This window comes from Saccharomycopsis crataegensis, assembly GCF_037102585.1.
Source record: "Saccharomycopsis crataegensis DNA, jcf7180000000085, whole genome shotgun sequence".
Classification (NCBI taxonomy): domain Eukaryota; kingdom Fungi; phylum Ascomycota; class Saccharomycetes; order Ascoideales; family Saccharomycopsidaceae; genus Saccharomycopsis; species Saccharomycopsis crataegensis.
Genome location: NW_027043830.1, coordinates 267,323 through 291,164, shown reverse-complemented (window position 1 = coordinate 291,164; position 23,842 = coordinate 267,323). Strand labels below are relative to the sequence as shown.

Here is a 23,842-nt window from a genome sequence, read left to right as displayed (position 1 = left end):
TAGGCGACGTTTTCCAACTTGCACGAAGAATGGTTGTGCCCTTGTAGCTTCATTGTCAGGATTGTCATTACCACCAGTACTCTATCACCGCACTTCCAAGTGAAACCAATTCATTCTTCCTCAACCACCATGGACGCTTCCAGCTTCGACTGGGACGCTTTCTCCGGAGTCAAACCTTCGCCAGTACCAGCCAACAATATCTCCAATGTGTTCTCACGACTAAACTTAGGCATCACCAACAACAACAACAACACCACCACCACCACCACCACCATCAGCGACAATCAAACAACCCAGCAGGATTACCAGGACTCAAATAGCCTTGCTTCTGACCCACTGATCAACTCTTCAGGCTCAGCCACCAACCATCTGGGAAACATCCCCTTATCTTTGACAGTCAAGCAACTATCAGTAGAAGAAAGCAAGACTTATCTCAGATGGTACAACGATTTAACCATTAGAAAACACGCCAAGCTCATCCGTATCGTCGACGTGCTAGAATTTCTTAAAAACTTCAACCTCAGCGAATCGCTAAAAAACTATCTAAAAGGGCTATTCAACATCAATGAAAACTTGAATATCGGCCAATTCTTTGCGTTATTAAGACTTATCAGCCATTATCTATTGAAAACTGCCCACGATTTGAAGAAGGATTTTTTACCTCCAACCAGCATGATCACTCAAAGTTGTCAAGTTCCTAAACCAAAATCAATTTTGGCGAAAAAACGGGTGGGCGATGATGAAAACAACCAAGGGTCATCATCATCATCATCATCATCATCTATTAACGCCAATGTCGCCAATCTATTTTCTGCCACCGGCCAAAACAGTAAAATTGATCTTGATAGTTTTGCCAAGTTTATAATGACGGGAGAAAAACCAACCAAAACTAGTCAATCACCAATTAAAAAGAACAAAAAAAAGGCCAAAAGAGTGATGTTTAGCGATCAATTAGTCACGGTCGCCGCGGCTTCTATTGAAGAATCTTCTCCTCAGAATTATGACAATAATTCTACGCTACAAAATGTCAATGGGCTACCATCATCGACCGCGAATAACCACAACAACAATAATAATAATACTCTCGATTTGTCACTACCTATGGACCAACTTTTACAAAAATTGAAGAATAATCCTACCCAAAAACATCAGATTGCAGTACGAAAGATTTCCGAACAAGAAGCTAAAGAAGAAGAGGAGGTGTTGGGAGAAAACTTCAAACATTTCCAAAACGTTAACATTGAAAGTGCTTTAGTTCATGGTAAAGCAGCCGCAATTCCTCAAGAACTAGTGGCCACCAATACCGGAGGGATGATAATGGACACTAATAATAATAACAATAACATCACCATGAACCAACAGTTTAACCAGTTTCAAGATCAAACCTCGGTAGCAGCTGCTACCCAACAACCACAAATGTTGCAACCCACCCTAACCGGCTCGGCCAATTATTTTTTGAAGAAAAACCAGCCTGATATATTCAACAACAACAATAACAACAACAACAATAATAATAATATCAGCGAGATGCCAAACTATTTCAACAACTCGATGATTCAGAATCCTGGCATTGTCAGTCCTAACTCAAGTTTGAGTCCTAATAATACAAACACCGGGAATTCTTCCATAGCAAACAGATTTTCACCTTATGGACAAGCGAATGGCATGAGCACCGCTGGCTCAGGATATATGCAACCTAAGGGCACCGGGAGCAATTTCTTACAACCTAATATGCTTTCATCATTATCAAGTGCTACCAACAATAGTATCGGGGGAGCTTACGTAGGCGGTAATTCTCCTTCAGTGAGTCCCCAACCTACTGCATCTAGAAGTGATCAATTTATAAACTCTTTGACCGGTAGCAATAGTTCATTTTCTCCAGTACCTCCTCCACCGCCACCGCCTCCAAGAAGCAGAAGCAATTCGCAAAATGTGATGTTCAATGAAAATAATGCGGTTTTTGCAGGTTCTGGTTTCAAAAATAATGGAAATCCCGACTACCAAACTTTGCAAAATTTCCCTCCCCCTCCCGTAACTTCTAGAAATACCGGTAGTTTCAATGTTAATGGCGGTGCTAGTAATATAGCCCCTCCATTGCCTCCGAAAATCAACCTATCCGGAGGGTCTTCAGAGATGTTGTCGCCGCAAAATACTACCCAGTTCAACGCATCACAAAACCAGTTCCAGAACTCGATGTTTACCCCAACCCAATTCCCGTCATCTCAGTTTACTGGGGCAACTAATACCCAACCACAACCGCAATTCACTCCCCAGCCCCAATTTGGCCAACCACAACCTCAGCAGTCATTCAATGCATCACAACCTTCGTATATAAACCCCCAGTATGCTTATGCTTCTGGACAACAACAACAGCAACCACCACAGTATGGTAATGGGATGATGATGAACCAGTTTGGTGGAGGATCAATGATGGCCCAAGCTCAACCACAAGAAAATTTAGAGTGGTTTGAAAGAGATTAATTGTGGGAAAGAGATTTTTTTTATTTTAAAATTCGAAATACTCAGAAAGCTTTTCTTTAATTATTAATTTTTCCTTCTTTTTTCTTATTTCTTTTTCTTTTTTTTTTTTTCGTTGCATATAAAGTCATTCCCCAAGTATTTATTCTCTTGGTTTTTTTTTTTTGTTTTTACCATTTTCTTTCCTATTAAGGTCATTAATGTTGTTTTTACCTTTTTGTTACCTGTTTTCCCTGTTCTCTGGCATGACATGACACGTTTACGATGACGATACATATAAACCCGATAATAATATGTCATAATATGTAAGAAAAACTGCAAAGCATGTTTTTTATTTGTATATATATATATTTATATGTATTTATTTTAAATTCCAGCCTTATCAATATCAATATTTAATTATAGAGAATTTGCTAAGATTATTTAATTCCATCATGTTGAAGGTTGAACCATACCAAAAAGATAAAAAAAATTGGCTATTATGTGATTGCGAGCCCGCGCGCACAGACGCGAGGCGACACCCAAAAAATTGGAACAACTTCTCACGATTGGTAGATTATCCCATTTATATATATATATATATCTTACTAACGAATCGGCTGGAAATATCTATATATATACATTAATGTTTTGGCCCTTAGTGACCCCGTCTGAGTTGGATATCACCGATCTCGTTAATGGGGACTCGCTTATCCAAATCGCCACCCCGTCGGCGGATCCTAGGACCCCATTCGCGATCATTTCCAAGACCTCGATCTACGTGGTTAACCAACAGCCGTTGACGATTCTTGCCAGTCATATCCGGTCGCCTGAATCGATTGAGAGCTATGGTTTCAACGTGCTGATGAAAACCATTGTCGAACCCCCATCGAAGCTCCATGCTAGCAGCAGTAGTAGTAACAGCAAGGTGTTGATTGTGCAAACAGAGAAGAATTACTTGATGGTCTATTCGATCAATGGGCCTACCGTCAATCGCGATTCAAAATACGAGTTATTGCAAGTTTATGACAAAACCGGCTCGGATCATTTGATCCAAGACGTTTATCCTGTCGATAAAACTTTGTCGTTTTTCAATTTTTCCAGCTTCAGCGGTGGTGACACCAACCAATACCGGAATGATAAGATCAACGGGGTAAAGTTTTTGGAAAGTGATTTCGAAGATGAGACTACCAGGATTTACGATAGCGGGTTGAAGTTTCGGTTGGTGTTGAAAATCTCTAATGATTTGAAGGGGTACCAACTAATGCCTGATGGACATTTATGTATTATCACCAATAAGAAAAGCAATGAGAATTCACAAGAAGAAGAAGAAGAACAACAACAACAACAAAAACTGCCATCATCCGACACAATAGCCAACAACTTGGCGATCCAAACTATCAACATTAGAGGCTCCCAAGAAACCGTGAAATCTTGCTTTATTGATGAGTTCCCATGGTTCAACGAGCCAGACTTACAATCAATAAAATATTTCACTTATAACGAAAAATGGGACTTGTTTGCATTCATCACCAATTCTGGCAATTGCTGGATGTTCAAATCAACCAACCCCAAGAACCGGCTTGACTTCACCCAAACCACCGGGAACTGCGTTTATAGACTCGGCAACGCTAAACAAGTGTTGGTCAATGGCACGTTCAACCTCGTATTAATCGTCACTTCTAATGATGATATCTTCTACTATAACATGAACCATACCCGACAAAAATCACCGGGGTTCCAAATCCAATTGATTAAAAAATTCAAAAAACCCTTGAATTCTAAGAAAATCTTGCTGGTCAAGTTCTCGAAATTGGAAAATCTCCTCTTGGTGCTGTACAGTAATGGATGGTGTCTATTATCGATTTTCGGGAACATCAATTTCTCGACCTTTGACTATGATGATAATTTGGGGATCACCGGAGTCAACGCCTCCTCGGGAAACAACAACCGAATGGGATCGCATAATTGGTTCACCAAAGTGAAAGATCTCGATGTTTATTGCAATGACTCGTGTTTATTGGTGATCAATGACTATGGACTATACAGTTTCAAACTCCTCAAATGGAGCTGTCTTGATGTACAAAGCGATTTGAGTACTAAACGGCCGGTGCTCTATCACGAATCAATGATTTATATCTTCAATGGGATTGACGACACTACCGAGGCGTCGTCGATCCCGGAAATTAGCGAAACCACTAAAGAATTGACCAAAGGGTTCAATATTCTTGATATCCCAATATACCGGTACAGTCTTGTTAAACCAATAAAGATGGTGTCTGTATCGAAAAACGGGTTAAATTTGGCAATTTACGGCGGGAATAGCTATAATTTCGACCGTGATATTGTGGATAATGCGTTTAATGACACCAATAAGAACAATTTACTCGTTTATAGCTTTGACACCAACACCTGGCATCGCTTTATTGACAGTTATTACGATTCGCTAAATATCGGGTGCAATATTTTATGGTGGCAAAACGAATACGTCTTTGTCGATAATTATAACCCTGATACCAACCACTACGAGATTTTGATGTTGAACGTTGGGAAAGTGTTCAAATCGGTGGGCAAGTCATCCCGATCCCGAGCAACCATGAATAGTAATGGACATTCCAGTGATCGAGGGAGAAAAGATCAGCGGGTGGCTGACGATGGGAGAAATGACCCTGTCGGGGAGATTGGATCGGTGACGGAATTCGATTCCCAGTGTATTATTTGGCGGTATGAAATTGGACCAACTCCAGTGAAGTACATAAATTTGGATAATTCGCTCGATGAATTGATCATTATGACCTCGGATATGAAACTTGTGATTTTCAAACTTGACCAACAAACCGTGGGCAAGACAAAAGACTCCTCCACCGATGAGATGGACTCGGCTAACGATTACAAAGTATACCGGAAACAAGTATCGATTAATCTTATCATCAAACTATCGCTCAAGAATTTACACATCGACGTTGATTCGCTCGGAAATTTCAACCTCATTAAAATCAGCCAGTTTTCCAACGATTTACTCATGCTCGTCAACGGGAATTTATATCTTTTGAGTCTTGTGAAGGATGAATCTGGCGATCGGGCAGCGGTATACTCGTACGAAATGTTTTTGGTGTACAACAACATTGAATTTGTCAACAAGATCAACAATGAATCGTTTTATTTCTTCAACGGTGATGATGTATTGTATTTGGATGATTTGGACATGCAATATAACAAGAATCATCTAGTCAGTCATGGTATTACTTCTGAGATCACAACCCGATCCGCAAGCATGTTGGCGAAAATCAATAAGCTTCGATCATTGAAGATATCGAACTTTGACGAGCAATTCTACCCGATCTTCATGAACTCGACAAAGAATTACTACATCACCGGGCTTACCGTCGACATCGTGAGTATTCTGAGAAGAGGTCAAGATTTGTTAGGGGAACAGGAAAAGATATTGAAATTATTGACCACCAAGAAGTTTTTCCTTCATGATCTTATCAGTTTCGAATTGGATAAAGTCATCGTTGCTAATGATGGGGAAGTGATGGAAGCGCAACTAGATGCCAAGCTCGTCGAGATTTTCGACAAGTACCACCATTGCGGTAATTTCGAATACAGTTTGGAAATGTTGTTGTACATGGTGACGACAAAAGACAATGAAAACGATTCGCATAGTAACACCGATTTCAAACTCCGGTTGCTCTTGGTATTAATCAAGAAATTGAAATTGAATTATTTGAGCATCATTGCGAAATGTCTTCGGAAGATCGAGGTGGAGTATTGGGACAGGGTATTTGATCAATTGAATTTAACCTCCAAGCAGTTATTGCACGAGTGCATTCGGATCAAAGATTATAAAACCGCAGGATACTATTTGATTATTCTTTTAAGTCACAAGACCACCACCACTATTGTTCAAGAAGAAGAAGAGATCGACGAGAGTGATAAGCAAGAAATCATGAGTTTATTGAAGATCATGGTGGAGAACTTTGACGACCCAAAGTATAATAAGAACAATGAGCTTTGGGATATGGCGATTGAATTGATTAGGTTTTTGAAAGTTCTTGATGGCAGTGGGGAGATCTTGCAACAATCGATCACTTTTTTGAGTAGTGGATAGCTAGGAGTAGTTAAACGGAGGTGATTGGGCATTCCAAAAAGGGTAAGAATTGTTTGACATATTTTCACAAAAGGCTATTTATCATGGAATGTACCCTAGCGTTGATTCATTCTAACTAACTGTTATTTATTCCATTTATTCTATCCCAACTTTTATTTATCTTAAAATCTCGATCAACACTTACAAAGTCGACTGAAGCTGATTTTTTTTTTTTTTTTTTTTGTTTTTCATGGGAACATAAAATAAAATAAATACTATAGATGGCCAAACAACAAATTGGTATATTTTGACAATTTAATAAACATTTTTGTTATAAATGAGAGGGGAAATTGTGTAAGTTATCGAGAAATGACAAGTAAATGGGGTAATATTTGAGATAATACCTATAATCTTTTTCCAATTTTAATTTGTATTACCTATTAATGAATGAATTGTATGATTTCTATCATGTCTTGGAAATTTTGATCTAGAAAAAATCAAGCTTTTCAAGAAGGAAAAACATATCAAAATATTCATGGAGGAAAAACAAATCACAATCATTAGAAGAGCAAAAAAAACCATGTTATGGCAATAATAATAATAATAATAACACTTCTCGGATTACAGCTGCAGTCCAATCAATGCATGTTGGGGAGGGAAGGAGGAAAAAACAGCCCGAGGGAAAATGATATTGAAAATTTCCGCAATTCGGGGCATTTTCCGGAGTTTGAGTGGATAAACCGTCACCAATTGATGAAAGAACACAAAAACCACCAAGGACTTATTTCTCAAAGGACAAAAAAAAAAAAAGAAAAAAAAAATGTCTGAAAACAGGAAGAACAAATATCAAAAAAAAAAAAAAAGTGTAGGAATTCTCTTAATAATGGCATTGAAGACTATTATAAAAATCAAAATCAATCATTCTGTGACCATTCTGAAACCCAAACGTCAATCTGCATCGAAATATAGGTTTTGTTTTGTTTTATTTTGTTTTGTTTTGTTTTTATATATCCATTCTTGTAAAAATATAAGTGAAGTAAAATCTCAAAATATTTCATCTGTTAAAATCCACTTTACAAATAGATAATAATAAAGACATATGTCACGAAATTCAAATTATGCACAAAAAGATTGACTTATATTAGAAAGTATGATTATAATAGTTAAAAAAAAAAAAAGCGTTAGCTTATAGAGAAGAGTAGGAGGAGGAGGAGGAGGAGGAGGGAGATGGGGTTAATATTTCCGATTGAATTTTTTAGGCGGCCAATTTGTCCAAAACAGCCTTGGTGAACTCTTCGGTGGTAGCAGACCCGCCAATATCTTGGGTGGTGGTCTTACCTTCGGCAATGACTTCGTAAACCGCAGCGGAGATTCTGTCGGCGTTTTCTTGCAAACCCAAGTGTCTCAACATCAAGGCAGACGACAAGATCATGGCGGTTGGGTTGGCAACGTGCTTACCACTGATGTCCAAACCAACGTGTCTACAACCTGGTTCGAAAATAGCGTGTTCTCTACCAAAGTTGGCACCTGGAACCAAACCTGGACCACCAATCAAGGCGGCACCAATGTTGGACAAGATACTACCGTACAAGTTTGGGGTGACCAAGACGTCGAATTGTTGAGGTCTGGAAACCGCTTGCATCGAGGCGTTGTCGACAATGATGGTGTCGACGTCGATACCTTGGTATTCCTTACCAACGTCTTGGACGGTGGTTCTGAACAAACCATCACCCAACTTCATGATGTTGGCCTTGTGGACAGCAGTGACCTTCTTTCTGTCGTTCTTCAAAGCAAAGTCGAAAGCAAACTTGGCGATTCTTTCGGACTTGTACTTGGTCATGATCTTCAATGATTCGACGACCCCTGGGACAGATTGGTGTTCCAAACCAGAGTATTCACCTTCGGTGTTTTCTCTGATCAAGGCAATGTCGATCCCGTCCATTCTGGTCTTGACCCCTGGGATGTTTTTAATCAAGGTCAAAGAAGCGTAAATGTCCAATTGCTTTCTCAAGGCAACGTTGAGGGAGTTCTTACCAATGTCGTTTGGGGTGTGGAAGATACCTTTCAAACCAACCTTGTTTCTCTTCAAAGAGGCGACGGCGGCGTCGACAACGTCTTCACGTTCGTCACCCTTAATGACTTCCCAGTCGACTGGGACTCTTTCGGCCTTGAAGATGTCGACAACGGACTTGGTGATTTCTTCACCAACACCATCACCTGGGATCAAGGTGACGTCGTATCTGCCACCGTATTTCTTTGGCAAAGAAGCTTCAGTAGCGAAGGTTCTGGCAATGTTCTATAACAAAAGGAGGAGAAGTTAGTACAATGGCCAATTTGGCAATGTTTAATAATAAGGCAATAATACCATTGATGATAAAGAAGCACAAACAACCATTCAACACAGATCAACTAGAGACAATATCAACCCATCATTGATGGGGCAGAATACCCTAAAGATCCGAGTGCCATTATATATAGTAAGTACTACCATATAATAGTAATAGTAAGTACTACCTCATCTGTCTGGCCATAAATATCAAATCAAGAAAAAAGGAAAAAGAGAAAAGGAAAGGAAAGGGAAAAAAAAAAAAAAAAAAAACCAACGCCAACACAGTGGTAGAAGGAGGAGGAAGAGGAGGAGACATACCTTTTGGACAACGTTTCTCAACATGATTAAAACTCTGTGGTTGGAGGTATCTGGAAGATGGGAAGGGAAAGGAAACGATGGAGAAGTAAGTAAGTAAGGAAGTGTCTGTTATAATAAAAAAAAAAAAAAAAAAAATAAAAAAATATATTTAATAGAAAAACAAGAATCGATTTTATCCAACGGGAAAAACGTTCCTCTCTAATGGATCTTATTTCCTCCCCACCGCTCGGAGGCGACACGGAATTGGCGAAACCTCTCGGGGCGGCCCCTCGCTGCCTCTCTCACGTGATCTGCCGCGTGATGATAGTGGTGCCGTCTTTGACACGTGCACGGTCACATGTTTATGGTATGTATGGTAATGATGATGGTGATCCATTCCCACGGTACGTAATAACAATAACAATAATATTATATATATATATATATATATATATATATATATAAATAGCAAATAATTATCACTCCTTCAAATCTTTCATAGCAATCGACTCAGCTGGCTCATGCTCCTCCACCAAAATCTCCCGAAGCTTCGCCTTCGACACCTTGGCAGTCTCGTTGATGGTGTTGCTCACCACCAACTTCACCGGCCCCCACAAATTCAATTGATGGATGAAATACGCCGCCACCAAGAGAATCGACAAGAAGGTGAAATATAATGGGTTGCGGATCACCGCCATGAACTCGTTCCATCCAAGAATCACAATCACCACGTAGATCCAGTATGGAATAGACGAGATCGATTGGATAGTCGACCGTTTAGCATCAATGTAAATAATGTCAATCTGTTTCTTAAACTTGCCAGAAACATTATTTTGTTGAATATCCGATAAAATATGCGCGAATTCCAGTTGGTCAAAATCATCATCTTCTTCTTCTTCTTCATCAACATCATCATCCCCAGAAATCTCAACGTCTGGTAAATCAGGAACAATTTCAATATTGTCACTGGTCTTGGCTAAAGAAAGGATCGGTAACAAAGCCAATGCCGCAGATCTGGCATTCTTGTATTGAATGTCAATCTCCACAGAATTCTTCCACACCATCGGAATCCCTTCTTCATCGTACCGAAACTTATCCTCAAACTTATCCCTAAGAATCTTCACCACGTTGTCCTCACTCAAATAATCATGGATGATAGTTCCAAAAGCTTTCCAATAGTTTTTCTTCAATTTATAATAGAATCTCTCGTTTCTTTGTGGAGTCAACCCAAGCCCAAAATCATAGCCGCTGCCCTTTTTATATGGCGCCAAGCCTTTAGTTACAAGCTCATTAAATACATAGGAAATCTCGTCCCAGGTCTTTTCATTGGGGGAGTTAAGTAAATAGCTGACTTTCTGCTTGAGCTCACTATTGAATTTTTTGGCGATTCTCCCGCTCAACGACTTGATTTCTCTTGTTCTTTGAGATTCCACCAACTCCTGTAACGATTTTTCCAACTCTTCTAGTTCAATATCGTGCTTGAAACTTGCATTGTCTTTAATCACGTTGGCATTAAAGTATTGCAACCCAGTGGCACTGGCAGTGTCCATAGTTTCGGTGAATGGTGATTTTTTCAGCTTCAATTCGACAATTTTATCATGAAACAATTGAAGCGCCGATTTCTTGATATTACTCAAATAGGTCTTATATATCTGTCCGAGTTGAGTATCGATTTTTTCCACCAATTGTTTCCTTCTCTCAACGTACACACTCTTGGTATATCTCGAAGCCAAATTATCATAGTTCTCAAGCGGCTCTTTCTTCAAACCGCTAAACACTTCCAGAATATCCCCGGCTATCTTTAAGTTTTTCCCGTCGAAATTTGGAAATTCACGCTTGAAATTGGTGTCGAAGATTTCCATCGACGCGGTAATGATCTCATCACATCTGAACCTCGAGACCAACACTTGTTGGGTTGGCAAGTCCAATTCCTTGTTTTGCACAATCTGGTCCCAAATATTCTCAGAATACACCGTCCACCCATCGAATGGCACTTCTTTATGATACTGTGGTTTGAAGTATTTTTCCCCGCCGTCGTTCAAATCATCCCCAAATCTCCCCACGTCACTGACAAATTCTTCGGGTTTCAAAATCTTGTGGGACAACGAGGTGAACCCCAAGTCGAAATAGTCCAGCAATTTCGCATTGGCTAGTTCCTTTGGTTTGTTCAAGCTGTCCCAGATCTTGGTGATGTCCTCAGTTAACACCTGGCTCAAACTGTCCAACGGAGTAGTCCCGACATGATCTCTAATGACAAACAATAAAAGACACTTCTTTGGGTTACTATGGGCAAACAATGACAAATTCACTTCGAATACCGTCTTCAACAACCCCATGTTGGCTCCTTGGTACAATCCCACTTGGTGTTCCCAAATATTGACAATCAAGATTTCGGAGGTCGATAACGCAAATAGCGCCGCCTTTCTTTCGAAATCTTGGTCCTCACCACGTTCTCTCCCATCAGTACCTTCAACGTCCATCACAAGAATGTTATTATGGTTGTTGTTTTTGGTAGGACTCGTTTGTGGATCATTGACAATGTGGTCATTTTTTGAGGCAATCTGCGAGGCATACGCTAACCAAATCCCTTTGGTGGTTTGTTGTCTTTTGGATTCGTTCATCACGTCGAACTTGGTGCCAAAAAGGGCGTTAAGAAGCGTGGATTTCCCTGTAGATTGGGAACCAAACACTGAGATGATGTGGTAATTGAGCCCAATGTCATTGGTGGTGATGCCATTGACATACGACAAGATGTTTTTGTTGAAGTGCTGGTCTTCATTGACGATCTGGACCGCCTGTGACGGTTGATTAGTGGACATGCTGGTTGTGACAGAGAATAATGATGGTAAAACCAATCGATCTGATAACTGATAAAGGATGATAATGATAATAATAATTGTTGGTGATAATTGGCAATTTTGTTGTATTCATCCTCACGTGGCCAGAATTCTTGCCTTAAAAAAAAAAAAAAAAAAAAGTCATCTCATCCTTCTCAGATAGGAAGGCCGTCAAAGCACCCCTGGAAAATCAATCAAGATAATAATAATTAATTCTCAGCAATGTCCTCTGATGATAATCCTCGCAAGAAACGAAAGGTCCATCACAAAGACACACAACAGCAGCCAACGATTCCAAAAATGCCGTTCCCGTTGCCCATAAATTGGTCACTTTTGAAAGTTGATAGGAAGATCGAGCCGTATTATTACTCGATGTCTTATAGGGATGATTTCCTAGGTTACGAGTTCTATTTGACGGATTTCGTCAACGTATGGTGCGAGACCGCCCATTATGACGATGTCATCAAAATCGGCGCAGCTAGAGACTTTGTCTTATCGGGACCACAACACGTCCAAGAGCTTTTGGGATTGTTGGATAACTGCTTGTTCCAACAATACAACACCACCGACGAAAAAAAACAGCTTTATAAGCTGGAACTCATTTTGCAAAAAAACAACAAGCATCAAGACCCATGCGATGATCTTTATTTGACCCTTGTGGCTAATGGTGGGGATTTCAAGTGGGATTTCAACGTGGAAAGATTATCACGGTCTGTCGGGTCCAATTTGCTTAAGTACTTGAATTTCAGTTTGTTTAATATTTCCCATCGGCTTGATCTCCAACTCAATGATTTGAAACTGGTTATTGATGGGAAGGACCGGGTCATTGAGAATTTAAAAGACATCATTAGTAAATTGCACGGCGACGACGATGTTTTAAAGTACGCCAGAAGGGAGAACGTCGAGCGCTCCAAAGCATTGACGAAGTTTGATTATGGATCATGGGCCAAGCAATGGGATGTTGCGAAAAACGAGGGGCAATTGAACATGTATCACAACAATATCTGGTCGGTGATCAACACCGTGAGCATGAACCGGTACCTTTGGCAATACTCGAACCATTATTATGATTCGTTGGTCACTGACGGGACTTTACCGTTGGCCGAGGAAAATGATGAGAACAATGGCATGGTTCAGCAACAAGAACAACCAAAAGATACCACTAGAGCCGGTAGCGCTCTGGCGGATTTTGTTGATTCTACATCGGAAAATAACGATGGGTCATTCAAAAAAGAGACCGTGACTGGGGATTACAAAAAACGAAGAATCACCACGAGCTTAGTGATGGAAAGTGCCAATCTCGACGGCAAAGAAAACATGGAGCATTTGTCGCAGTCATTCTCGGAAAATTTCCACGTGAAAAATAATGATGATGATAAATTCTCAAGGGTGGTGAAGTCCCCTGCATCTCCAAGACTAAAGCAAATGAAGCAAAAGAATATTGATATCCCAGATATTAATGCCTCGAAAGTTCCAAAGTTGAATCTGGTGGCCACCGATATTGATGAATCGGACGATGAGTTATTGGGTCCATCGCCAAAGAGGGAAACCACCACTAATGAACCGCCATTTGTGTCGCCATTGAAGGAAGAAAACCTGCCATCATCTCAGTCTAATTATGGTTCACAAACTGGAAGTCAACCAATGTCTAAATCACAATCGCAAACATCTCCTTCGAAGAAGCCTGGGAAACACCGGATGTTGAATTCCAGGAAAAGAAATCGTTCTGCTAAAGGCCCGAAAAATCCCATCAAGGCACCAAGGCGTTTTTGAAAAATCTATTAGGAAGGGGGACTGTGAAATTTGAAAAAGTTTTGTAAATTATTATTGTATATTATTTTATTTATATCATTATTGTTATTGTTTTTGTTTATCACTATTACCATCATTACCATCATTTTTTTTTGTCTGTCATTTTTTTCTACCATTTTTATTGCCTTTTTTATCTGCCATTTCTATTATTTTTGCTTTTTCTTTTTCTTGATACCCATACATTGTGGTGTTTAATCAAACCACTCTTTTCATTGCATTGATCCATTCATTTATTAGTCTTAGTACTTTTCCTATCTTTTTTTTTTTTTTTTCGCATTTTGTATAGTAATCTTTTGTATATTATGAATATTATTTTATTGTTATTTTTTTTCTTTTTCTTTTTCTTTTTCTCGCATTGCCAATGTTATTTGTTCTATGATTCTCTGTTATCCATGCTATCTATGTTATGGTGTTGTTACTTTAGAAATGAAGGATGGATGTATGTATACTTCTAATTTCAATGTCGATCAGGCGTATAGATAGTATCGAGGCTGTTCATTAGGAAGCCAGTCCAAAGATAAAGAAAAATCACTAAAAGGATTTATACAAAGACAAAGAAAAATCACTATATATATATATACAAGAAAAGTAGTTATGAAACTACAAAGATTAGTTAGATAACGATAATGTTCATATATCAAGGCATTATTGGGGTCAATTAAGACTATAGACCAACCACAATTATTGACCACCAAATCAAAAACCAAAGTCCACAGTAAAAATAAAACACGGTTATAACTGAACAGTGTGTTAAAACCAAAGAAAATGGCAACATATTGTGTAATATATATATATATATATATATTACCCCATTGGAGCAAAGTGATGAAGCATTCTTTCTTGATATTTGCTAATCCTCTGATTTTGTTACATCACTATGCAGAAACATCCCATGCTTTGGGTATCTATCCCCTAGCTTCCTCCACAGTTCCTACTATTCGGATCAGTTTAATTGGACAACAATACCACAGTTCCTAGTTTCAGGAGATTTTGAATTTTCTTTCTATTTTTTTTTTTCCTCTACGTTTTTCCCCTTTTAGGTTTATCTCTTATTAGTATATAATTTCAATTAATAATCAAGATTTATAAATATATAACACCCGCGTACGCACACACACACACACACACACACACACACACACAAACTACTATTCACTACTACAAAAAAATTTTCTTCTTCAGTCACACCTAATTACTCTAATCTCTTTGTCAAAAACACTACTAACTATGGGAATTGCAGAAAAACTCTTTACTTTGGAAGGAAAAATCGTCTTGATCACCGGGGTTACCAACGGCATTGGGTTCTCTATGGCAGAAGCCCTTGCGGAATTCAAGGCCAAACAAATCATTTTTGTTCATAGACCTTCAACCGATCCTAGCAAACTTATTGCTGCTTTAAAACACGCTGCCCAAGAAAACCACCACCAAGATCTAGTGGTTTCTACAATTGCCCAAGACTTGTCGACTTTAAAGATTTCGGAAATTGAACCGTTGATCTTCAACAAGGCCCTTGAGTTGTCGGAAACTGGCAAGATCGACATCTTGATCAACAATGCTGGGATCAATCAGTTCCATAGCTTTGAAGATTATCCAGACTCGGAATTTGACGAGGTGTTGCACGTCAACTTGAGAGTCCCACACAAGTTAACCCAATTGGTGGGGGCCCACATGATTGATAACAACATCAAGGGGAAAATTGTCTGTACTTGTTCGTTGTATTCTTTTGAAGGTGGGCACGATTGCTCGGCGTACACCGTTTCTAAAGGGGGCATCCACTCGCTTGTCCAAGCCGCCAATAATGAATGGGCATCCAAGGGAATCTGTGTCAATGGGTTGGTCCCGGGGGTTATTAAGACCAACATGACCTCGGCAATCTACGAGAATCCCCAAAGAAACACAAAGATGGAGCAACGGATTCCTGCTGGTCATTTGGGGGTTCCGGATGATTTCAAAGGTGCCATCATTTTCTTGGTGTCTAATGCTTCCAATTATGTTACTGGGACCACAGTTACCGTTGACGGAGGTTATAGATCATGGTAATATATATATATATATATATATATAACGTCATATTATTTAGATAATTGATGGGTGTGTGAATACAAGTTAAAACAACAATAGGCCAGCAGGGTGTTACCCTGTGCCGTGCCGTGCAGACGTAAATAAAAAAACAGGGAGCAGCAGCTCATCTCATCTTGCTCTTTCTTTCTCCCGTTCCACAAAACAGCGGTGATATATTGGCGATTTCCCTTATATTTTGTCATTCACGTTGTTTCGTTCACTTTCTAAGACTATCCAGATCAAATTTATCCATTCCAAGAGCATTCCTAGCACAATGAGCGATACTAAAAGTTATATTGTATGTGGTTTCTTATCTGAGATCTTATCTTTTTGAAGGCAAACGTCAAGATGTTACTTTGCTTGATAACAACAAGTTACCTCGGTTCAACAAAGCTGAATTGACATTTTATTATTATTATCATTATCATTATTATTATTATTATTCCTATTCTTCTCCTCTCGTTTGTTACTAACCAGTCGATTTAGATTTCCTTGCGTGACACCATCCCAGATGACAAGCTTGCGACAATCAAGGACGAGGTCAAGAAGATGGGTGGGGTCATCACCACCGAATTTGAGCTCATCAAGGCGTTTACCGTGAAGTTGCCATCAATCCATACTGCTGCCATCAGCAAATTCCCAGACGTTATCGCTGTCGAAGAGGACTCAGAGGTTCACATTAATTGATTGACGACTCGGTGCACATATGTATGGTTTATCTGGTGTATTTCCCAGAGGTAGGGCGAGCAATAAAAGTCCTATACCTATATATGGTTTATATAACGGTGTTATAAAAGTTGATTCTCCAATAGAGAAGGTATAAATAATATTGATAAGATGTAAGAGTATAGATACATACATACACCAAGCATCGGTTGGTACACTTATTAACCAATAATGTATACGTTCTACTATTCAATAATAATGTTATCAGTCTATTAATATATTAAAAATAATGAAACAACAGGAAAAAAAAAGTTGGAAAAGAAATGATAGTGAAATATTAAACGCTCTATTTTATTCTTTATTTTATTTATTTATTTATTTATTTTTATTTTTTTCTAGTCTAATAATAACTATCTATCTAAGAAAACGAAAAGTCTGGAAAGGCATCATTAACGTCGGCAGTGCCTTTTTGAATCGCAGGGTGTTCACTTAAAAGATCAACCCATTTCTTGATATTTGGAACACTATCCCAATCATTCTCAGCGGTTTGGGGATACATGGTGGCCCAAGAATAGAAAGCGACGTCGACGGCGCTTAGCTTATCTCCGATGATGTATCCGGTCCCGTTCTTTGCAATTTGTTGATCCAAGATGTCATAATACTTGTTGACTCGTTTAAGGAACTCCTTTCTCCCCACTCCGGTGACATTGGTCAACTTGGCAATGAAGTTGGTCACTAAACTAGGACCAAGGGTGGCGGCCTGGAAGATTTCCCAGTGATACTGTTCGTAGAACAACGGGTCGGAGTTCGGATAATGGTATTGGTAATTGGTATCGTAGTGATCGAGAAAATACTTCATGATGACCGCGGATTCTCCAAAGATTTGTTTGACTCCATTGCTATCGACGAATTCAACCACAGGAATGGTCTCTGAAGGGTTCAATTTTTTGAATTCCGGGGTTTTCTGCTCACCTTTGGTCAAATCAACCTTGACGATTTCAAAATCGATCCCGAGAAGTCGGAAAAGAATCGAGATTTTTTGGCCGTTTGGGGATTTGAAAGTGTAGAGCTTGATGGAGGTAGGTTGGCTCGTCATTTTTTTTTTTTTGTGCTGGATGATGATGTCTATAGGAAAAAAAAAAGAGAGAGAAAAAAGGTTGTTGATTGGATAGTGTTATAATAATAATAATAATACTGGCATGGAAGTTGCGCCAACAGGAGGAGGAAGAAAGAGGGCTAACTGGGCCATTATTATAGCAGCGGTTGGTAAAGTTTTTTGATGCGGGATGATGGCCATCGGGTGCCGCACCCCTGTCTGGGACGCCCACGATTGATCCGCTGCGCAGTCAACGAACGACATTTTATGTTGTTGGGATCTTCGTGTCTGTCAAATCGGTGATAAAGGACGATGTCCGGTGATTTGTTGGATGGGGTGGCTGTTGTTGTTGTTGTTGTTGTTGTTGTTGTTGTTGTTGTTGTTGTTCTTGTGGCCGTTGGGGTTACGAGAGGATATCTTTGGTGATTCTCATTGGATCACCAATGGCCTACCAAAGAACAAAACACAATCAGCCCCCCTTCTTTGAATGGATCTCTTTGTGTCCTCAAAACGTGTACCGTGGGATTTTCCACCATGGTGGTATGATGAACGTTTCAGTTGGTCATTGATTAATAATTGGATAAATAAACTCATATCTACCATAAATATATATTATATATCTTTAAATGCCACTGGTCTTTGATATCCTGCGGTCTCTTTACTGGGAATAATTAAATTGATGTTGAGCATCCATCAATCGGCTGCGAAATCATCGGATATTCCCACATATAATTTTTTTTTGATCGCCAGGTGATTTATTTATTTATTTATTTATTTATTCATTCATTCATTTATTCACTCATTTATTTCCCTTCCTCTGAAAGGCCTACCACTGCGAAGACATCCCACTAGTGTCTTTATAGCCTGTTCTTCGGCATACTTTTGGTGAAGACTCGGACCATCAAATGGAGATGAGGTGGAGATCTCATGTGCTTATTGCCTAATTAGGTGGTGATGGTTGCATACATCTGCATAAACACGCGACAGCGCGAGATTGTGATGATAATAATTGTTGTCTGTACTGACTGCCTGCCTGTTGCTGTTGTTGTTGAGTACACAACAACATTGTTATTGTTGATGGCAACCACGGTCCCCAACACAATTGTTTTGTTTCCTCTTCTTGCAAAATACCATACCACAAAAGATAGCCACCGCGTTAACCGTCTCTTTTGTGATATCATATACATCCAGGACAAAGTGCTTGCCGCCGGGTATTGGATCTCGTTTTACCCAATTTTTTTTTTTTTTTTTTTTAGCTTTATTGTGGTTCTTGGGGGTTAGCAGTACTATCCAACACTGTTGTAATAAGCCTGGGCACAAATCATTGAGTAATATCTTATATCATATCGTATCTTCACTTTCGGCCGTTTTTCATTACTATCATTGAATGGACTTTAAAGTGCTGGCAAGCTCTAACCCTGGCCTAAAGAGTCTACGGTCTGAAAGATCCTTCAAGGATCCTAATCAACCAACAACCATGAAATGGGAGCCAATGGATCTTCCTCCAGTGTCGCCGCAGGAGCTCCAGTCGTTGAGAAATCAAAAATACATGAGAGCCAAAAACAAACAATCCCTTCATGACAATAATATACTACTAGGTACTAAGCCCTCAAAGCTTGATATGTTCGATGATAAGTTGACATCGTTTGCCTTTGCTCCACCACCTTCGTCGTCAATCTCTAACATGGAACAAATATTGACCGATTCCAGCAACGTTGATATCTCTTTTGAGTCCAATGATCATTTGGAAAACCCCAATAAATCCTCGCAAACTTTGACAGGGTTGATCGCCAACTTGACAGAGAATTTGATGCTGCAATCATCTCCCAAAAAACGCAGAAATACCGATCTTCTTTCTGGGCAGGAACCGAAAGTCGTGATGTCCCGCAATGATCCAATCGTGCTAATTGAAGATTATATCCCTGGACAACGACCTTCAAGACCCATCAGCGTCATGAACCTTAAGAAATCCATCTTTGATTTAAAACAGCATCAACAAGAAGAACGGCCGTTGAAAAAAAAGTCTCGTGGCAATTTGGCACAGGAGTATTTGGATAATCTGGTGGATGACGCATTGAAAATCACTTATAATTCCATCCGCTCGATGAGATCATTTCCACAATATTCTGCCGATGAGACATCACATAAAAAACCGCCGAAGAAAACCATGACCAACAAGAGAAGTTTGATGTATTTGAATAAAGCCATCAAGTTGTTGGATTGCGAAAACATTGATAATAATATTACTGATAATCACAGTTTGGCGCAATTTAAATCGGTGGATTTCCAATTCAATCAAGCACCTCAAAAAAATAATGAGAACCGCACGATTTCTAATAATTCATTGATGAAGGATTCCATTAGATCCGTCAGCTCGTCTACAGATATATCTATTCATAACCAGGAAACAAGGAACCCAAGTCCCATTGATAATTTCAGACTTTCAAAAGAAAAGCATTCTCCTACCATTAGTGACCCCAATTCAGCGTCATACGTCGGTACAAATTCCATGGCCACGACTCCCGAAAATCCCTGCAACAACAGTGGGGATTTTTTGGGAACCAATCAAAGGAAATTACCAATTTTACATGAAGAGAGAATCAATAATATTGCTGCTGCCTCCAACACCGCGTTTGAGAACCTCATGCTCGCCACAAGCTCGAGAAATAACAGTTTTGACTCGTCGGCTATCAATAAAAAAAGATCAGCGTCAGTATTGGACTCAATCCACAGTCTTGTGGCAGATGAACATGATGCATCGCTCAAATACTGCATGATTTGTGATAAACCATTATATGATCTCTCCTCGTTAATCCAGGATGGCTGCAAGTTTAAAATCTTTGTTTGTGATAATTGTACTGACGTCTATAATGAAATTGCCGAACTTCTTCACAACATCAAACTCGAGGTTTCTAACAGTGATGCAATCTCTACCAGGAGCTTACTGTCAAACACTAGCATCAGTTCAGAACTCCGTCACGATTTCAGCTCCATGACCATCGATCGCTCACAAGTCAGTGATGACAATGATGATAATTTCAATGAGGATTATCAGTTGGTGCACCTTGCAGAACTTGTGGCGCTTGAATTGAGTAATAATAATCCAGGAAATTCCCAAGGATTCCAGGATTCTACCGATTGGTTCATTGAACAAAACGGTGAATACTCGCGGAACGTCAAGATGTACGAAAAAATCCTCAAACTTGTGCTACTTTTGAATAACGGCGATGATGAATTAGAAGACCCTATGGAATCATCTGCTGCTGCTCCACCAGTACCCGATGAATCGGTAGCGGATGGTGATACCACCACGGATATTGGGAACGAGACGGCTCGTACGTTTGCTCTTGATCCTAATGCTGGGTTTGAAGCTCATCATCCAGCTCCCACCACCCAGGTCAATACCAATAATATTCTTCAAGATATCAACAATTTCCCGGACTCCGCCAGCGTGTTCAGTAAAAGCAGTCTTCGGACTAGAGGTTCAATGATCACCGAGCTGATCATCCTTCCTAAGCAGCGGCGGAAAAATAGAGGCGGACTAATCAATAAGAATGCACCAACTCCGAAAGATTTCCAAGAATATTACCGATCGCTAATTACCAAACCATCAACCACCAGATTGCTCTCTACCGCATTGGGCAAAGAAAATCAAATGGGCACCGTACCATTCTCCAACGATTTAGTAGGAACTCTTCAAAAGCAGCTCGATAGCTACACTGGCTCACACGCCGCTAGCAGTAATATTTCTTCCTTCGTGGGGACCCCGACTTCCAAAGATAATAATAATAATCATAATAATAATAATGGCGGCAGCTATAACCTCCTCAAATATTTCCACGCATCCCCACCGCCCCAAGCTGATACTGCTTCCTCGATAATATCCAAGAAAAGCGGTGCTAACAATCTTACTAAACACCAGTCGCTTTTGAACTTAAATTTGGAACAGGAATGGTCGACATTCAAGAAGAAGTTCCGCTGGAGGTGGCGTGTCAAGGGTCTTATGCCTGGGGTGACGTTAAATGGTAACCAGGGTCATTATTACTAAATGATATAGTCCGGAAGCTGCGCAACAATTCATTCATATACATTCGTGTCTTTTGTTTCTCCTCATTCCATCCCTCTTGTCTCATTTATTACTTTGGGTTATATGATCCAATAGCATTGCTCGGTTTCAACATCATTCTATCAGACCCATCCCTTTTACCTCATCATTACTTTCAACTCCATGATCCAATAACATTGCTCGGTTTCAATACCATCCCACCATTTTCAATTCCTTATAGTCTTTTTACTTGATATGCTAATCGTCAACTTCGTGAACTCCACCCAATAATCATCTCCCCACAAGATATCAAAAATAACCACTGTACTATACTTATTCTACTTTCTTAGATATATTATACCTAAACCTATATTTTGACATTTAATCCTACTCAGATCGATGGAAACGCCAGAAGGCTTTTTGCTCATTATCACTATCTTCTGTCTTTCTTTATCCTTGTTATATTTTCGTTCCCTTCTCTGTTTATTTGAAACTTTTTTTTGTTTTTAGTTGTTGTTATTTCATTTTATTATTGTGGGGCCTCAACTCTTGATACCAATTTAGAGAAATGAAATTTTATTTCCAACCTTTTTTTTTTTTTTTGTTGTTATTTTGACATCGGAGGACTTTAACTCTTGATACTAATTTAGAAACAAAATATTTGTAAGAATGACGATCCAAAGAATCAAGTACAGATCATAGGCAAAAAGTTCTTTAGAAAGGGCGCATGCTTGAGTTGCAGACATTAAATATTAGTTAGATGTGCCAAATACCGCGAATATTATACAAAAAAAATTCAGTTAATTACAAGGTGCACCTGACCAACAAATAAGTTTGTGTAAAATGGTATTCTTTGCATTCAATTGAATTAATATTAATCATCAATGAGATGATTAGTTTTTGTTTTTTTTTTTTGATGCTCGATTGGAAATGAAAGTTTGTATCGCGTGCATGAGCAAATCAAAGAAGTAAGTTGTTTTTAATAATGTTGCGGTGATATATATAATATTGCTGTGATATGAGATTATAACCACTGTTGTTCCCAAGGGGAGGAGGGGAGGGTGTTTTCTTCTTCTTCTTCTTCTTCTTCTTCTTCTTCTTCTTCTTCTTCTTGTTCTTTGATCAGGTCCCTCTTGACGACATTCCCTTGCTTTTTTTTTTTATCGGTATCATTTATCCCAACATGGGCAAACATTACTTTTGAGAAAAGCGATATTCCTGATAATATAGTATTGACATAAAAAGATTACGAATTGGATCAGCCATATGAGACGGGGATCAAGATGTTGAAGATCTTAAGAATTATAAAGACCGATTAAATTAAATTATACTTTCTCCTCCAAAAATAGAAATATCTCACCAATTATGATGATGAATTACGTGAAAATTGTGAATCATTCCTCCCCCCTTTCCTTACTGTAGTGTCTATTGTGGATATAATGCAGATGGAACAACTCGATATACTTTTGAAATTCTATAATTTGTCGACTACTGGAAGCATGAACCAAAAGAAAGAAAGAATCTCTTCTTGTTTATTTAGGGTATGATGTGACTTGGAATATATTGAGTGGAGAATCAAATGCCCGAATCGAGATTTTACGACTCAATTCTACAATTATCGAATTCCCTAATAACATGCACAGTTAAGGAGCACCTCATGTTGGTAGTGGTGATATGTCAATCAATGAGGTGTTGGGGTCTCGATGGAAAGACCATTGATGAGATTTTGAACCACTATGAGTTAGAAATGGGATATGCAGTCCCAGTGCCCCCCCTTCGCCCAGTCAAAATTCTTAATTACATAGGAATAAAGTTCATTGAAATTATGGAAAAGGACTCCTTGAAGATTCCTTGGAGAAATTATTGCATTTTGCAATAAAAAAAATGTCGAGAAGATCAATGCAATTGCCCAATCTTATGGCTTTAGAACCGACAAAGGTTGTCGTGAATTGTGACCTCCAACACGTTCAAAATAAGATAGAAAACAACATATGTTCAGCATGGGAGTACAACAGTAGTCTCAAATACGATGTTACGGCATTAAAGCAAATGCCTGATGAGTTAGGAAATATTATCTTGCGGGTTCTCCTGGGAGTATCAATGAGCTAAACAACCTATGTGTTCACCAAATTAATCACATGTTGGATTTCCA

The 23,842-nt window shown here is 39.2% G+C and overlaps 11 protein-coding genes across 11 annotated transcripts; 8 read left to right on the top strand and 3 right to left on the bottom strand. All coding sequences in view use genetic code 12, as the record gives it.

Annotated features, from left to right (window-relative positions):
* Nucleotides 1-129: 129 nt before the first annotated feature.
* SCD5 (Scd5p) lies at nt 130-2,481 on the top strand (the record flags this gene model as incomplete). Its single annotated transcript, XM_064998458.1, has 1 exon — nt 130-2,481. The coding sequence occupies one exon, from the start codon at nt 130-132 to the stop codon at nt 2,479-2,481; it is 2,352 nt and encodes a 783-aa protein (XP_064854530.1).
* A 622-nt stretch (nt 2,482-3,103) lies between these two features.
* On the top strand, nt 3,104-6,568 carry RIC1 (Ric1p; the record flags this gene model as incomplete). Its single annotated transcript, XM_064998457.1, has 1 exon — nt 3,104-6,568. The coding sequence occupies one exon, from the start codon at nt 3,104-3,106 to the stop codon at nt 6,566-6,568; it is 3,465 nt and encodes a 1,154-aa protein (XP_064854529.1).
* A 1,234-nt stretch (nt 6,569-7,802) lies between these two features.
* Nucleotides 7,803-9,218, bottom strand: IDH1 (isocitrate dehydrogenase (NAD(+)) IDH1; the record flags this gene model as incomplete). The annotated part of the gene is made up of 2 exons (XM_064998456.1): nt 7,803-8,843; nt 9,195-9,218. 2 exons carry the CDS (start codon nt 9,216-9,218, stop codon nt 7,803-7,805), a joined length of 1,065 nt encoding a protein of 354 aa, XP_064854528.1.
* A 434-nt stretch (nt 9,219-9,652) lies between these two features.
* Nucleotides 9,653-11,992, bottom strand: SEY1 (dynamin-like GTPase SEY1; the record flags this gene model as incomplete). The annotated part of the gene is made up of 1 exon (XM_064998455.1): nt 9,653-11,992. The coding sequence occupies one exon, from the start codon at nt 11,990-11,992 to the stop codon at nt 9,653-9,655; it is 2,340 nt and encodes a 779-aa protein (XP_064854527.1).
* Nucleotides 11,993-12,232: 240 nt separating this feature from the next.
* On the top strand, nt 12,233-13,783 carry DASC09_048550 (uncharacterized protein; the record flags this gene model as incomplete). The annotated part of the gene is made up of 1 exon (XM_064998454.1): nt 12,233-13,783. One exon carries the CDS (start codon nt 12,233-12,235, stop codon nt 13,781-13,783), a length of 1,551 nt encoding a protein of 516 aa, XP_064854526.1.
* A 1,266-nt stretch (nt 13,784-15,049) lies between these two features.
* DASC09_048540 (uncharacterized protein) lies at nt 15,050-15,862 on the top strand (the record flags this gene model as incomplete). The annotated part of the gene is made up of 1 exon (XM_064998453.1): nt 15,050-15,862. One exon carries the CDS (start codon nt 15,050-15,052, stop codon nt 15,860-15,862), a length of 813 nt encoding a protein of 270 aa, XP_064854525.1.
* Nucleotides 15,863-16,157: 295 nt separating this feature from the next.
* On the top strand, nt 16,158-16,570 carry DASC09_048530 (Pbi2 protein; the record flags this gene model as incomplete). The annotated part of the gene is made up of 2 exons (XM_064998452.1): nt 16,158-16,181; nt 16,370-16,570. The coding sequence occupies 2 exons, from the start codon at nt 16,158-16,160 to the stop codon at nt 16,568-16,570; spliced, it is 225 nt and encodes a 74-aa protein (XP_064854524.1).
* A 397-nt stretch (nt 16,571-16,967) lies between these two features.
* On the bottom strand, nt 16,968-17,645 carry DASC09_048520 (glutathione S-transferase family protein; the record flags this gene model as incomplete). Its single annotated transcript, XM_064998451.1, has 1 exon — nt 16,968-17,645. The coding sequence occupies one exon, from the start codon at nt 17,643-17,645 to the stop codon at nt 16,968-16,970; it is 678 nt and encodes a 225-aa protein (XP_064854523.1).
* Nucleotides 17,646-19,032: 1,387 nt separating this feature from the next.
* DASC09_048510 (uncharacterized protein) lies at nt 19,033-21,693 on the top strand (the record flags this gene model as incomplete). Its single annotated transcript, XM_064998450.1, has 1 exon — nt 19,033-21,693. One exon carries the CDS (start codon nt 19,033-19,035, stop codon nt 21,691-21,693), a length of 2,661 nt encoding a protein of 886 aa, XP_064854522.1.
* A 1,576-nt stretch (nt 21,694-23,269) lies between these two features.
* DASC09_048500 (uncharacterized protein) lies at nt 23,270-23,569 on the top strand (the record flags this gene model as incomplete). The annotated part of the gene is made up of 1 exon (XM_064998449.1): nt 23,270-23,569. One exon carries the CDS (start codon nt 23,270-23,272, stop codon nt 23,567-23,569), a length of 300 nt encoding a protein of 99 aa, XP_064854521.1.
* A 5-nt stretch (nt 23,570-23,574) lies between these two features.
* DASC09_048490 (uncharacterized protein) lies at nt 23,575-23,799 on the top strand (the record flags this gene model as incomplete). Its single annotated transcript, XM_064998448.1, has 1 exon — nt 23,575-23,799. One exon carries the CDS (start codon nt 23,575-23,577, stop codon nt 23,797-23,799), a length of 225 nt encoding a protein of 74 aa, XP_064854520.1.
* Nucleotides 23,800-23,842: the final 43 nt, after the last annotated feature.